Source organism: Pan paniscus, chromosome 19 (genome assembly GCF_029289425.2).
Source record: "Pan paniscus chromosome 19, NHGRI_mPanPan1-v2.0_pri, whole genome shotgun sequence".
Classification (NCBI taxonomy): domain Eukaryota; kingdom Metazoa; phylum Chordata; class Mammalia; order Primates; family Hominidae; genus Pan; species Pan paniscus.
In genome coordinates this window covers 7,973,535-7,987,330 of record NC_073268.2, presented here as the reverse complement: position 1 = coordinate 7,987,330, position 13,796 = coordinate 7,973,535, and the positions used below count along the sequence as shown (strand labels likewise).

At 50.9% G+C, this 13,796-nt stretch overlaps 1 protein-coding gene across 2 annotated transcripts; it reads right to left on the bottom strand.

Moving 5' to 3' along the window:
- Positions 1 to 252: 252 nt before the first annotated feature.
- LIAT1 (ligand of ATE1) lies at positions 253 to 4,877 on the bottom strand. Of its 2 annotated transcripts, none has more exons than XM_055101174.2 (2): positions 4,427 to 4,770; positions 253 to 1,970 (listed from the first exon to the last, which is right to left on the bottom strand). In XM_055101174.2, the coding sequence occupies exons 1-2, from the start codon at positions 4,731 to 4,733 to the stop codon at positions 820 to 822; spliced, it is 1,458 nt and encodes a 485-aa protein (XP_054957149.2). In that variant the 5' UTR covers positions 4,734 to 4,770; the 3' UTR covers positions 253 to 819. The 2 variants fall into 2 exon arrangements, with proteins under 2 accessions (XP_054957149.2, XP_054957150.2); XM_055101175.2 differs by having other exon boundaries at positions 488 to 1,967; positions 4,427 to 4,877.
- Positions 4,878 to 13,796: the final 8,919 nt, after the last annotated feature.

Genomic DNA, 13,796 nt, shown 5'->3' with positions numbered 1-13,796 from the left:
ACTGGTACTCCAGCCTGGGCAACAGAGCGGGATCCTGTCTAAAAAGAAAAGTCCCAGGATTGGCCGTCTTCCCTTCTCTGTGTCACCCTCTACTCATCCTTTCTTCACCTCCCAGATAATCTACTTGCATTTGAACCCTCGTCTCAGGGGCTGCTTCTGGGAGAGCACAAACGACGACAGCACGTGGCCCTCACTCACTGGCTACTTGTGGAGGGGAGGAATGTGTATTTAGGAGACGCGGCGTAGCGAGGCTTTTTATAATGGAGGATTAGGAGAGGACCATGTTTATGAAAGAAGCAGTATTCCTCTTGGGACTTCCCATGGTCACTTCCCAGGGATGGAGTTCTGGAACCCACTTATTTGAGGCCATATAAAGGCAGGCCATGCATTAAATTAAAACAGAAAAAGGCTCCAAGAGGTTCAGGGCATCGTCCTCGGGCCAACAGAAGCAGGTACGGTGTGAGGAGTTTCACCATGAGATTGAGACTTAAGAGGTAAATCATCTACACACTTTCTTTTCTTTTTGGGGCAGATTATAGACATCTAGCTGTGGTGAGAAATTAAGTAACAGAGATGCTTATTTAAGAAAAAGGAAATTTTGAAAAGAACTCTGTTCACTAAACTGCTTATGTTCTCAAGGCACTGTGGCTCTCCTGGGCAACCGAGGGCAGCTTGGTGATGGGAGAGTCGGCGTCGTCCGTGTACCGAACATCTGTTTCCTTCAGATACGGGTCTCATTTCCTTTTATGATGATGGTTTTTAACACATAAACTTGTGGTGAGGAGGAATTATAAGTTTGTGAGTGTCGCGGGTAGATTTTCACTCCAGCAGAGTAGGAGCTAAGTCAGAGTGTAGAAGCTTTGGGGTAAGGTTTCCTTCAAAATAGAGATTGGGGCACTCGGCTTTCGACGTGGGGTGCCTGTGGCTGGAGCTGCCATCTTTGTCCGAGAGGTAGGGTAAGTTCTCAGGGGCCTCCTCGGCATTGGGGTCGGGGTGGAAGCCCTTGAGGGCCTCAGGGTCGGGGTGGAAGCCCTTGGGGGCTTCAGGGTCGGGGTGGAAACCCTTGAGGGCCTCGGGGTCAGTGTGGAAGCCCTTGAGGGCCTCGGGGTCAGTGTGGAAACCCTTGAGGGCCTTGGGGTCGGGGTGGAAGCCCTTGAGGGCCTTGGGGTCGGGGTGGAAGCCCTTGAGGGCCTCGGGGTCAGTGTGGAAACCCTTGAGGGCCTCGGGGTCAGTGTGGAAACCCTTGAGGGCCTCAGGGTCGGGGTGGAAGCCCTTGAGGGCTTCAGGGTCAGTGTGGAAACCCTTGAGGGCCTCGGGGTCAGTGTGGAAGCCCTTGAGGGCCTCGGGGTCAGTGTGGAAACCCTTGAGGGCCTCGGGGTCAGTGTGGAAACCCTTGAGGGCCTCAGGGTCGGGGTGGAAGCCCTTGAGGGCCTCGGGGTCAGGGTGGAAGCCCTTGAGGGCCTCGGGGTCGGGGTGGAAGCCCTTGAGGGCCTCGGGGTCGGGGTGGAAGCCCTTGAGGGCCCCGGGGTCGGGGTGGAAGCCCTTGAGGGCCTCGGGGTCGGGGTGGAAGCCCTTGAGGGCCTCGGGGTCGGGGTGGAAGCCCTTGAGGGCCTCGGGGTCGGGGTGGAAGCCCTTGAGGGCCTCGGGGTCGGGGTGGAAGCCGTTGAGGGCCAAGCACCGGTACCGCTTTCTCCGGTTCACTTTATAGATGCGAATCCTTTCCTTCTCTGCCTCCGGGTCAGCAAGAATTCCATCCCAACGCAGACTTTCGTTGATCCGATTCGCAAGGTTCTCTATTTCGGCAAAGTCGGGGAGGCTGACGGTGGAGGAGTCAGAAGGGAGGTGCTTATTTTCCACTTTGCTCTGTCTGTGCTCTGGTTTCGGGCCACGGTCTTTGCACGGACTTAAGATGTCATGAAAGGAGGAAGAAAGCGGCTGGCTCTTCAGGCTCTGACTCTGATGTTTATCTGCTGAGTAGATGAGCAGGTTAGTGTTTGTGGCAATGTCTGCCCTTGGCCTGCTGGGGATGGTGCCAAAAATCACCCAAGATGGAAGAGGAGGATGGGGTCCCCTCCGTACCCAGAGCTCAGGCTGCCAAGCCCACCAGCCTCGTGCCCACCTGCCTGTGTGATTTTGCTGAAATCATTTCAGGGCAGGAGGAACCATTCATTGAGCACACAGTCTGAGCCAGGCCGTCTGGGTAAAGGCGATCGGCCCTATTCTTCGGGTGAGGAAACCGAAGTTCCAAAAGGTTCAGGAACTCGCCAATGTCATGAGCGAGTGGCAGAGCTGGGACCTGAGTGCAGGCTGGGCCCCCAATGCCCCATTCTTTCCACTGGGCCATGCTGCCCCCATCCATCCTCGCCATGTGCTCACCACGGCCATTCCCAGTTCTGGGAGTCTGTGACTCTACCCTAGTCTAGACACTTTATGATGGAAGGAACGGAAAACAACAGAAAAGCTTCCTAAATTTGACTGATGAAAGCAGTATTATGCCAAGCCAGAAATACTTCTGCTGTATGGCTTGTACTGATTTTTTTTTAACATCAATAGCACTTCAGAATTATTTAACGTGCACATAAAATGCTACAAATTGTGGTTCTTTCATCAGCTCGTCCTTTTATTTTAGGGGAGAGAGAAAGAAATCATCTTTTGACATTTCCCTCCCTTGCTACGCCCTGGAAACTATCTGGTTCCCCCTGCTGACGGTATGAGGCACATGTCACTGTAATTTCTAGTGAAAAGCTATGCCAAAAGGACAATGAACTGCCAAATTTCTTTTTGCAGATACACACAGGGCTTTTTTTTTTTTTTTTTTGAGACTGAGTCTCACTCTGCCACCCAGGCTGGAGCACAGTGGCACAATCTTGGCTCACTGCAACCTCCGCCTCTCAGGTTCAAGCAAATCTAGGTGCCTGCCACCATGCCCAGCTAATTTTTGTATTTTCAGTAGAGACGGGGTTTCACCATGTTGGCCAGGCTGGTCTTGAATTCCCAAAGTGCTGGGATTACAGGCGTGAGCCATGTGCCCAGCCACACAGGACTTCTTGACCTGAACTGCAGAATTTTCTTGCCTTTGTATTACGCCTGAGAAGTACTTATCATCTTCCCATTGCTCCCTTCCCACACTGCACGGTCCATATGGGCGAGGCTGCCACTCTGCCTCCTGCTTGCCTTGGTGCCAGCTCTGCCACAGAGGGCCAGGCCCCAGAACTGGAGCTTAGAGCCCTCTCCCAGACAGCCAAAGCCACTGAGGTGGACCACACGGGCGACAGTGGCCTCACAGCACTCACAGGCACCTGCATTCTCTGTCACTGCTGTGCTCTCTCTCCTCAAAGTGGGTGCTCAGTCCCCTTGTCAAGAAATCTAGGGGTTCTACAAGAAGAGCTTGGTGAGATGTAGGGACTGGGGTTTATGGCAGGTAGGGTATGTGTGTTTGTGAAGGTGTTCCTGAGAGAGACTGCAATTCCTGCCTGCATATGACTACACACGTGAATGTATAACGTATTAACAGTCTGTGTCTGTGTGTGTAGACTATGAATGTGTGTGCATGACAGGGATCTGTGCTTTAGTTTTTTTTTTTTGTTTGTTTTTTTAAGAGACAGGTTCTTGCTTGTTGCCCAGGCTGGAGTGCAATGGTGCGATCATAGCTCACTGCAGCCTGGAAGTCCTGGGTTCAAGTGATCCTCCCACCTCGGCCTCCCAAAGTGCTCGGATTACAGGTGTGAGCCACTGCGTCCCGCCCTTTAGTTTCACTGTTGGTGTTACATTGATAGAAGGTGGGGGGAGTGGTTGAGGGTGTCCCCCGCCCTTTAGTTTCACTGTGGGTCTTACACTGATATGAAGCGGGGAGTGGTTGAGGGTGTCAGGGATTATCGGAGGATGTCACAGTGACTGGTGTCATGGGGTTTGTGCAGTCCAAGGCTGCCCCTTGGTGGGTGCGAGGGGGAGCCCATGCAGCGAGGACCTTTAATACACACGTCTGTGGGTGTGGGTGTCTACCGCGCATCCAGAGGCAGGCAGCCTTAACGCAAGAGGGTGTGAGGAGGGGAGGCAGGAGTCTGCCCTTCTCTGTGCATGAGAGTGAGGGCCTTTCATGTGGCATCAATGTGTTTGGGGTGGGGAAAGTGTCTTGTGAGGAGGGCCTCTGTGGGGAAGGTGCAGACGTTTAAGATTGCCAGTTTTGGCTGAGGGATTAGGAAGTTGAGAGGGTGTCTTTGTGTGGGGCTGGAAGGCTCTTAGGAATGGTGGATATCTGTAGGGGTCTCTGTGTGGGCTAAGGGACCGCAGAGTTGGTGGATGGTCTCCATGGGTGGGGCTGGGGCGTCAACGTGCTGCTGACGGGCATGTGTGAAATGGGGGGGGGGTCCCCAAAGAGTCTCCAGGGAACCGGAGCTGACGCAGCCGGGCTAGCTGCTCCTCTTACCGTCCCCCTTGCCAGACCCCTTGGTCTTCTTCTTCCTTTTTTTCTTCTTCTTCACCTTCCGTTTGGCCAGCTCGGAGGCGCCGCCTGTGATGGGGGGCAGTCTAGACCCCCAGGGGCCCGCGGCGCCGCCCTCCCGCTCCTCCTCCACGCCGTCGTTGTCCTTGTACCCCACTGTCCCCGCCCCACCGCGGCGGTCCATCCGCCCGCTGGGCTGCAACCCAACCCGCCCCGGGGGCGCCCGAGGCCCGCTGCCGACTAGTCGGCGACTCTCAGCGCGGACCGCCAGGCCAGGGCCACGCGTCTCCATGGCGACCACCCCTGCTGCGCCTGCGCAGTCAGGACGCTTCCGCCCGGTGCCCCACGGACCGCGGTGTGCGCATACGTGCTTCCGTCTTTTGGCGACCTTGGCACACAGCGGTGTGCGCATGTGTGCTTCTGTCGGGGACCTCGGGAACATAGCGGTGTGCGCATGCGTACATCTGTCGGCGTGCTAGGTACGCAGCGGTGCGCGCATGCGTGCTTCCATCTGTTGGCGATACCGGCACAGCGATGTGCGCATGCGTGCTTCTGTCTGCGGAGACCTCCGCGCATAGAAGTGTGCGCATGCGTGCGTCTGTCGGAAACCTCCGCACACAGAGGTGTGCGCATGCGTGCTTCTGTCGGGGACGGCGGCGCACGGTGGTTCGCCCATGCTTGCTTTTGTCTGTTGGAATCTGCAAGTTGACCGCAGGAAGGGGAGGGTGGGCAGAGAGATTTTAAATCCCTGGGCTGACACTCATCTCGTCCAGTCCTGTGCCTCGATCCTTCTGCCTTGGCCTCCCATCCCCACGCCTGGCTAAGAGTTTTGATGTTTGGTTTCAGGCTGGTCTCGAACTCCTGGGCTCCATCGATCTTCCCGCCTCGGCCTCCTAGATCGCTGGGATCACAGGCATGAGCCTCCGTGCTCGGCCTCCTGTACCTTTTTAAATGCTGTGTATTCTCCCCTCAATTTTTATTGCCTGAGTTTCAGCCTCGTACATCTACCCTGGACTCTCAAAGCCAATGTGTCCAAAACAAACTTACTTCTTCATGGTTTTCCACTTCAGTGAACAAAACCGCCGGACTGGCCGGAAACCTGGTGGGCTTCCGTGTCCCCCACCCTCTCCCTTGTCCCTTACCCAGGCTGGGGCCGACTGCCGTGTCTGGCACTGGGACTTCTGGGTCCTCTCCTGAATGGTCTCTGCTTTCAAACCTTCCCCACGAGCTCTTTTTCCGCACAGCTGCTAGAACAAACTTTTAAAAACAACCAAACCGTTCACTCTCTTGCTAAAAGTCTCCAGTGATGAAAAACAGAACATAAAAAGCCAAAAAGTCCTCCATTGCTTCCTCATCACAATTTACATCAAGATCTAAACTCTTGTGGGGCTCTGTGCAGGGCTGACACCCGTAGTCCCAACACTTTGGGAGGTCAAGGTGGGTGGATCGCTTGAGCCCAGCCTGGGCAACGTAGTGAGACCCCATCTCTACAAAAAATTAACCAGCTGCGCTGAGGGGCACTTGTGGAGGAACTTGAGCCTGCAGTGAGCCGAGATCGCACCACTGCTGTCCAGCCTGGGTAACAAAGCAAGATTTTCTCTCTCTCTCTTTTTTTTTTTTTGGAGACAGAGCCTTCCTCTGTTGCCCAGGCTGGAATGCAGTGGCGTGAACGTGACTCACTGCAACCTCTGCCTCTCAGGTTCAAGTGATTCTTCTGCCTCAGCCTCCCTAGTAGCTAGGACTACAGGTGTGTGCCACCACTCCTGGCTGATTTTTTTTTTTTTTTTGTATTTTTAGTAGAGACGGGGTGTCACCATATTGGCCAGGCTGGTCTCGAACACCTGACCTTGTGATCCGCCTACCTCGGCCTCCCAAAGTGCTGGGATTACAGGCTTGAGCCACCACGCCCGGCCTCTGTGTCTTAAAAAAAAAAATAACAAAGTGTGGCTTACAAGGCTTGGTATGATGCATCACCTGCTTTTCTTTCTAGGTTTACCCTCCACAGATTGTATTATCTGAAAATGGCTGCAGAGGCTGGGCATGGTGGCTCACACCTGTAATCCCAGCACTTTGGGAGGCCGAGGCGGGTGGATCACTTGAGGTCAGGAGTTTGAGACCAGCCTGGCCAACATGGAGAAACCCCATCTCTACTAAAAATACAAAAATTAGCTGGGCATGGTGGTGGGTGCATGTAATCCCAGCTATTTGAGAGGCTGAGGCAGGAGAATCACTTGAACCCAGGAGGTAGAGGTTGCAGTGAGTTGAAATTGCATCACTGCACTCCAGCCTGGGCGACAGGGCAAGGCTCCATCTCAAAATAAAATAAAATGATAAAATAAAATAAAATTGCTGTGCTCTAGCCTGGGCGACAGAGCAAGACTCCATCTCAAAATAAAATAAAATGATAAAATAAAACTGGCTGCAGTAATATCTCTTGTCCCACATACTCTTCAAGAATCTTGCCATTCCCATGGCAAGACACAGAGTCTCATTCCGCTGTCCTTCAATTTAAGGGGTTTGTTGACTCGTTTGTAACCAATAGTATGTGGCAGAAGTGCCTCCGTGTGACTTCTCAGGCTAGGTCCTAAAGGGAATGCAGCATCCATCCATCTTCTTAGCCCATGACGTGCTTGCTGTAGAGTCCTGAGCCTCCCAGTGAGAAGTCTGAGGACCCCAAGGCTGTCACACCTTGATAAATCCCCACCTAGTCCACATGGAGAGCCTCTAAGATGTATGGAGAGAAAGATGCCTCAGCTCCTCCAGCCCCCACTTTTCCCATCCAGCTGTCGTCCCGCAGCAGCAGCAGGAGAGACCCCAGGCCAGCCCCAAGCAGACAAGCCTTTCCTGAATTCCTGACCCAAAGAAGCTGTGAGAGAAAATACGATGGTTGTAGTTATTTAAGTTACGAAGGTTTGGAGTGATGTGTTATGCAACAGTAGATAACCGAATGTGTCTTTTTAAAAAGATATGGAATGGTATTTTATCTTTTATTTAATTTCAACTTTTATTTTAGATTCGGGGGGTACATGTGCAAGTTTGTTACATGAGTACATTGAGGTTTGGGGTATGGGTGATCCTGTCACACAGGTGGTGAGTACAACGCCCAACAGTAGTTTCTCAGTCCACATCTTCCAGCCCCTCCTCCCTCTAGTAGCCCCCATTACCCATTGAAAAATCAGCCTTTGATTTTAGCCATTCTAGTGGGTAAGAAGTTGTATTTCTCTGTGGTTTTGAATTGAATTCCCTTGGTGATTAACGAAGTCAAGCACTCTTGAAAGTGCTTTCTGGTCATTTGTATATATATATATATATTTTTTGAGATGGAGCCTTGCTGTGTGGCCCGGGCTTCCATGCAGTGGCACAATCTCCACTCGATGCAGCCTCTGCCTTCTGGATTCAAGCAATTCTCCTCCCTCAGCCTCCTGAGTAGCTGGGATTACAGGCATGCACCACCACACCTGGCTAATTTTTGTATTTTTAGTAGAGACGGGGTTTCACCATATTGGCCAGGCTGCTCTCAAATTCCTGACCTCAGGTGATCCACCCGCCTCGGCCTCCCAAAGTGCTGAGTTTACAGGTGTGAGCCACTGCGCCCGGCCTGTCATTTGTATATCTTTAAGTGTCTTTTGAAGTCTTTTGGCCATTCTGTAATGTGGTTGTTTATTGTTGATTTGTTGTTTGTTGTTGATGTCTTTGCACAACTTGAATATAAGTGTTTTGTCAGCTTTATGACTGCAAAGATTTTTTTTCCAGGTCTGTAACTTATCCATTTTCTGAATGTGGTGTCTTTGGATAAGCAGAAATTTGAAATTCTGATAAATAATTTTTTTCAATTTTCAATTCATTTGATCAGTTTTTTCTTTTTGTATGGTGTCCAAGGATGCTTTGCCTGCCCCATATTGCAAAGACAGTGTGCTATGCTATCTTCTAGAAGCTTTATAGTTCTGGTTTTAGGTTAGGTTCATGATCTACTTCAAATTTATTATTATTTTTTGAGATGGAGTTTCGCTCTTGTCGCCCAGGCTGGAGTGCAGTGGCGTGATCTCAGCTCACTGCAACCTCTGCCTCCCGGATTTAAGCAATTCTCCTGCCTCAGCCCCCAAGTAGCTGGGATTACAGGCATGCACAAACATGCCAGGCTAATTTTGTATTTTTAGTAGAGGCAGGGTTTTACCACGTTGGCCAGGCTGGTCTCAAACTCCTGACCTCAAGTGATCCACCTGCGTCAGCCTCCCAAAGTGCTGGGATTACAGGCGTGAGTCAGCACAGCTGGTCATTTCTGATTTCCCTTTCTTTTCTTTTCTTTTTTTGAGACAGGGTCTCACTGTTTTGCCCAAGCGGGTCTCAGATCTCTGGGCTCAAGTGATCCTCCTACCTTGGCCTCCCAAAGCATTGGGATTACAGGCATGAGCCACCATACCCAGCCTGACTTGGTATTTTTGTAGAAAATGAGTTAACTATGTGTTTGTCAATCTATTTCTGGACTCTGTTTTGTTCTGTTGTTCTGTCTATCCTTTGATCAATACCACATCATCTTGACTTATCATCTTGTAGCTTTATGGTAAATCTTTTTTTAAAAAAAATAAAAATAAAAAATAGAGATGGATTATCAGTATGTTCCCCAGGCTGGTCTCAAACTCCTGAGCTCACATTGTCCTCCCGCCTTTGCCTTCCAAAGTGCTGGGGTTACAGGCGTGAGCCGCCGTGCCGGGCCCATGGTAAATGTTGATGTCATGTAGTGTAAGTCTTCCAACTGTTATTTTTGAAGATTGTTTGGATGATTCTAGAGCCGTTGCTTTTCCATATACATTTTCAAATCTTCTGGTTTACTTCTTAAAATCCCCTTTGAGATTTTGATGGGGATTGCATCAAATCTATAAATCTGTCAGTACTGAGTAAATGACAGTCATTGGTGTGTGCGGACGCATTGCTCTATAAGGGGCTCTTCTGTTAGTAGGACGTGTGTCCTCGGTCCTTCCTATCCCCTGGCAAGCTCCCTGATGTGTCCAGCACAGCTCGGCATGCAGAGTGTGCGGTATCTGCCTCTTGCCTGTCTGCTTTTGTCCTTAGAAGCTAAGTGAAATACAAATGGCAGAAGGCCTTCGTGGAAATGACCAGCTACCATCGGTCTCTCTGGGGTTTGCATTTCAGATGCCCTTTCATGCTCACCCTAGTACTTGCAGACAGGTGCTTGGAAAGGCTGGCTGCCCTGCTGCCCGTCTTCCCTCTCAGCTGGTCCTTCTTGCCTCAGTGCTTAGCTGGCAGGAGACAGTTTGATCATTTCTCTTCTGATTTTAGTGAAGGTTGTGTCGAGGTTATTTTGAGCCAGCCAGTGAGCTATGAAAGAGAAAAGTCACCTCAAGCAAAGGGATGCATTTTATGAATGCATTTCATAAATAATCATAAAAAGGCCATGCAAGGAAAGCTAATCTAAATGTTTACCGGTATTTTAATTGTGCATCATTCTGTTTGGGATCCTTTGCAGTCTCTGTCTCCTCACTGACCCATCCCTTCTCAGCCCACTACAGTTGTAGTTCTGGCACCATTGTGCCATCAAAGCCGCTTTACAACGTCACCACTGTCCTTCCAAGTCATTGAACATCACCACTGTCCTTCCAAGTTGAGCGTCACCACTGTCCTTCCAAGTCATCGAACGTCACCACTGTCCTTCCAAGTCATCGAGCGTCACCACTGTCCTTCCAAGTCAAGCGTCACCACTGTCCTTCCAAGTCGTCGAGCATCACCACTGTCCTTCCAAGTCATCGAACGTCACCACTGTCCTTCCAAGTCATCGAACGTCACCACTGTCCTTCCAAGTCGAGCGTCACCACTGTCCTTCCAAGTCATCGAACATCACCACTGTCCTTCCAAGTCATTGAACGTCACCACTGTCCTTCCAAGTCGAGCGTCACCACTGTCCTTCCAAGTCATCGAACGTCACCACTGTCCTTCCAAGTCATTGAACGTCACCACTGTCCTTCCAAGTCATCGAACGTCACCACTGTCCTTCCAAGTCGAGCGTCACCACTGTCCTTCCAAGTCATCGAACGTCACCACTGTCCTTCCAAGTCATCGAACGTCACCACTGTCCTTCCAAGTCGAGCGTCACCACTGTCCTTCCAAGCCATCGAACGTCACCACTGTCCTTCCAAGTCATCGAACGTCACCACTGTCCTTCCAAGTCATCGAACGTCACCACTGTCCTTCCACGTCATTGAACGTCACCACTGTCCTTCCAAGTCGAGCGTCACCACTGTCCTTCCAAGCCATCGAACGTCACCACTGTCCTTCCAAGTCATCGAACGTCACCACTGTCCTTCCAAGTCATCGAATGTCACCACTGTCCTTCCAAGTCGAGCGTCACCACTGTCCTTCCAAGCCATCGAACGTCACCACTGTCCTTCCAAGTCATCGAACGTCACCACTGTCCTTCCAAGTCATCGAACGTCACCACTGTCCTTCCAAGTCATCGAGCGTCACCAGTGTCCTTCCGAGTCATCGAACGTCACCACTGTCCTTCCAAGTCATCGAGCGTCACCAGTGTCCTTCCGAGTCATCGAGTCCAGTGGACAACCTTTGTCCTTGTTGTCCCTGACCTGCCAGCAACATTTGACACTCCTGACCACTCTTTCCTTCTTGAAATGTTGTATCTGCCCGGCTTTTGGGACACCATCCTCGTGATTCTCGGCCATTCCGCCTCCTTTGCACATAAACCTTCCCTTCTCAAGGGAATGTTGAGAAGCCTCTGAATGTTGGTGTTTTCCGAGCTTGGCCTAAGGACTCTGTTCTTGAAGCTCTGTCTGTATATTAAGGTATTCTCATCTACATTCACAGCTGCAATCATGTCCTACGTGCTGATGACTTCTAATTTTCTATCCTTAGCCAACAGCCCATCTATCCAACATCCAACCCACTCTCCCATCTTGCTCACACATCCCTGGCACAGGGACTGTTGGCTGCTGTGTTGGTTGTTGTGTTTGTTTGAGTTCCCCCAAATGCAAACTCTAAGACTAGGAATTGAGTGCAGAGTTTATCTGGGAGAGGGTCTTAGGAAACACGGGTGGAGGAGTGGGCAAGTGAGACAGGGAAGGCAGGACAGTTAATAAAGTTTTCATTATCCTGCCAGCTACCTCTGTGCTCAACCACAGCTCAGTCCTCTGGGAGGACTCTGGGAGGCGGTGCCAAAACATGCCAGTGATCCCAAGTGAGGGGCAACGAAGCTTCTCAGAAGCTGGGTGTCACCCACCACCTCTCAGAAGCTGACCACCACCTCTCAGAAGCTGGGTATCACCCACCACCTCTCAGAAGCTGGGTATGACCCACCACCTCTCAGAAGCTGGGTATGACCCACCACCTCTCAGAAGCTGGGTATGACCCACCACCTCTCAGAAGCTGGGTATGACCCACCACCTCTCAGAAGCTGGGTATGACCCACCACCTCTCAGAAGCTGGGTATGACCCACCACCTCTCAGAAGCTGGGTATGACCCACCACCTCTCAGAAGCTGGGTGTCACCCACCGCCCCTCAGAAGCTGGGTATCACCTCTCAGAAGCTGGTTATTATCCACCACCTCTCAGAAGCTGGGTATTATCCACCACCTCTCAGAAAACGTGGCTTCTAGAGGCACTAACTCTGTAGCACTTCTGGCTTCTTCTGCGTGGGCCAAAAATGCAAGTGGAGAAAAGCCTCAGGCAGAGTCACAGGTGTCTGGAGGAAGCAGCTTTCTGCAGGTAGAGGGGAATGGCGGGGGATGGAGGTGGAGAAGACATTGTCAGCTGCAATTGCCCACCCAACCTTTGCCCCCTTCCTGCAGAGCTCTGGTCTTGTTCTGGTCCCTGTGCCCACCTACAGCTGCCCCGTAACTTCACAAGAGAATCCTGATTGGCTAGAGTCATTATGGTCATCCCATTCTCTTTGTCAATGATATGTTTGAGAAATAACCTGTTACCCACTCCTGGTCAATGAGAGTTGAAGATCATCTACCTGAGGCTCCAGGGAAAGGTTTTCTCCTTCATCAAAGGGAGGAGGAGACATGCTCCTCTTCTGCTGCTGGGCACGGTCGGCCATGGATGTGTTGCCTGGGTCTGTGGCAAACATCTCGCTACAGTGACAGGAGCTAATTGGAAGGCAGAGCCAGTGTCCTGAGGATGGCAGGATCTCTGAGAGCCCCAGTCCTTAAGATATACCCAAGCTTGGCACCAACTGAATGTTTAAGAAAAAAAAAAAAGACACACCCAAGTGAAATTCTTGCATATGGGCACCATCAGCCATCAGAAATGTTCATATCAGCAAAGCTCATAGTAGCAAAAAGCTGGAACCACTCAGTGATATAGTCACACATGGAATATTATACATCAGCGAAAGGATGATCTATGCCCCCACAACACAGATGAACCTTGGAAACAGTATGAAATTAAAAAAAGGGGCCAGGCACGGTGGCTCACGCCTGTAATCCTAGCACTTTGGGAGGTCGAGGCAGATGGATTGCCTGAGCTCAGGAGTTCGAGGCCAGCCTGGGCAACATGGTGAAACCCCATTTCTACTAAAATACAAAAACTTAGCCGGGCATGGCAGCGTATGCCTATAATCAGCTGCTCGGAAGGCTGAGGCAGGAGAATTGCTTGAACCCAGGAGGGGGAGGTTGCAGTGAGCGGAGACTGTGCCACTGCACTCCAGGCTGGGTGACAGTGCGAGACTCCATCTCTAAAAAAGAAAAAAAAAAAAGGAAGTCTGTTTAACATAAATGTATTTATGATACAACGATATTTTACACTGCAACAAAAAGTGTAAACTGTAGGGCAGGGACAGTGGTGACCTCTTGGTGGGGGCCGGGGAGTCGGGGAAGGAGGGGTGCACAGGACAATGAGACGATTGGTTATGTTTGACTTCTTGGTTTGGATAGCGGGTTCATGCTTGTTTAAGGAAAAGATAAAGAAAGAAAAAAACCTGGATCTTTTTTTCGTTGAGGCCCAGGCTGGAGTGGAGTGGCGCCATGTCGGCTCACTGCAGCCTCCGCCTCCCGGGTTCAAGTGATTCTCCTGCCTCAGCCTCCCAAGTAGTGGAGTGCAATGATTGCACCACTGTACTCCAGCCTGGGTGACAGAGTGAGACCCTGTCTCAAAAAAAAAAAAAAAAAGAAGGTTACCAATACAATCAGGGGCAATGTCGTTCAAGATTTGGAAATGGGCAAAAGAGAATGCTGGGTGTCCTTTCTGTGGAATGCCAGGTGTTGCCCTCCTAACTCTTGGGGATTATGATTCTATGGGGTGCACCTTTACTTACCTTTCTAATAACTAGGCTATTTTACAACTCCATAGGGATAAAAGCTAAGCTGTAAAAAAACTTACAGTAATG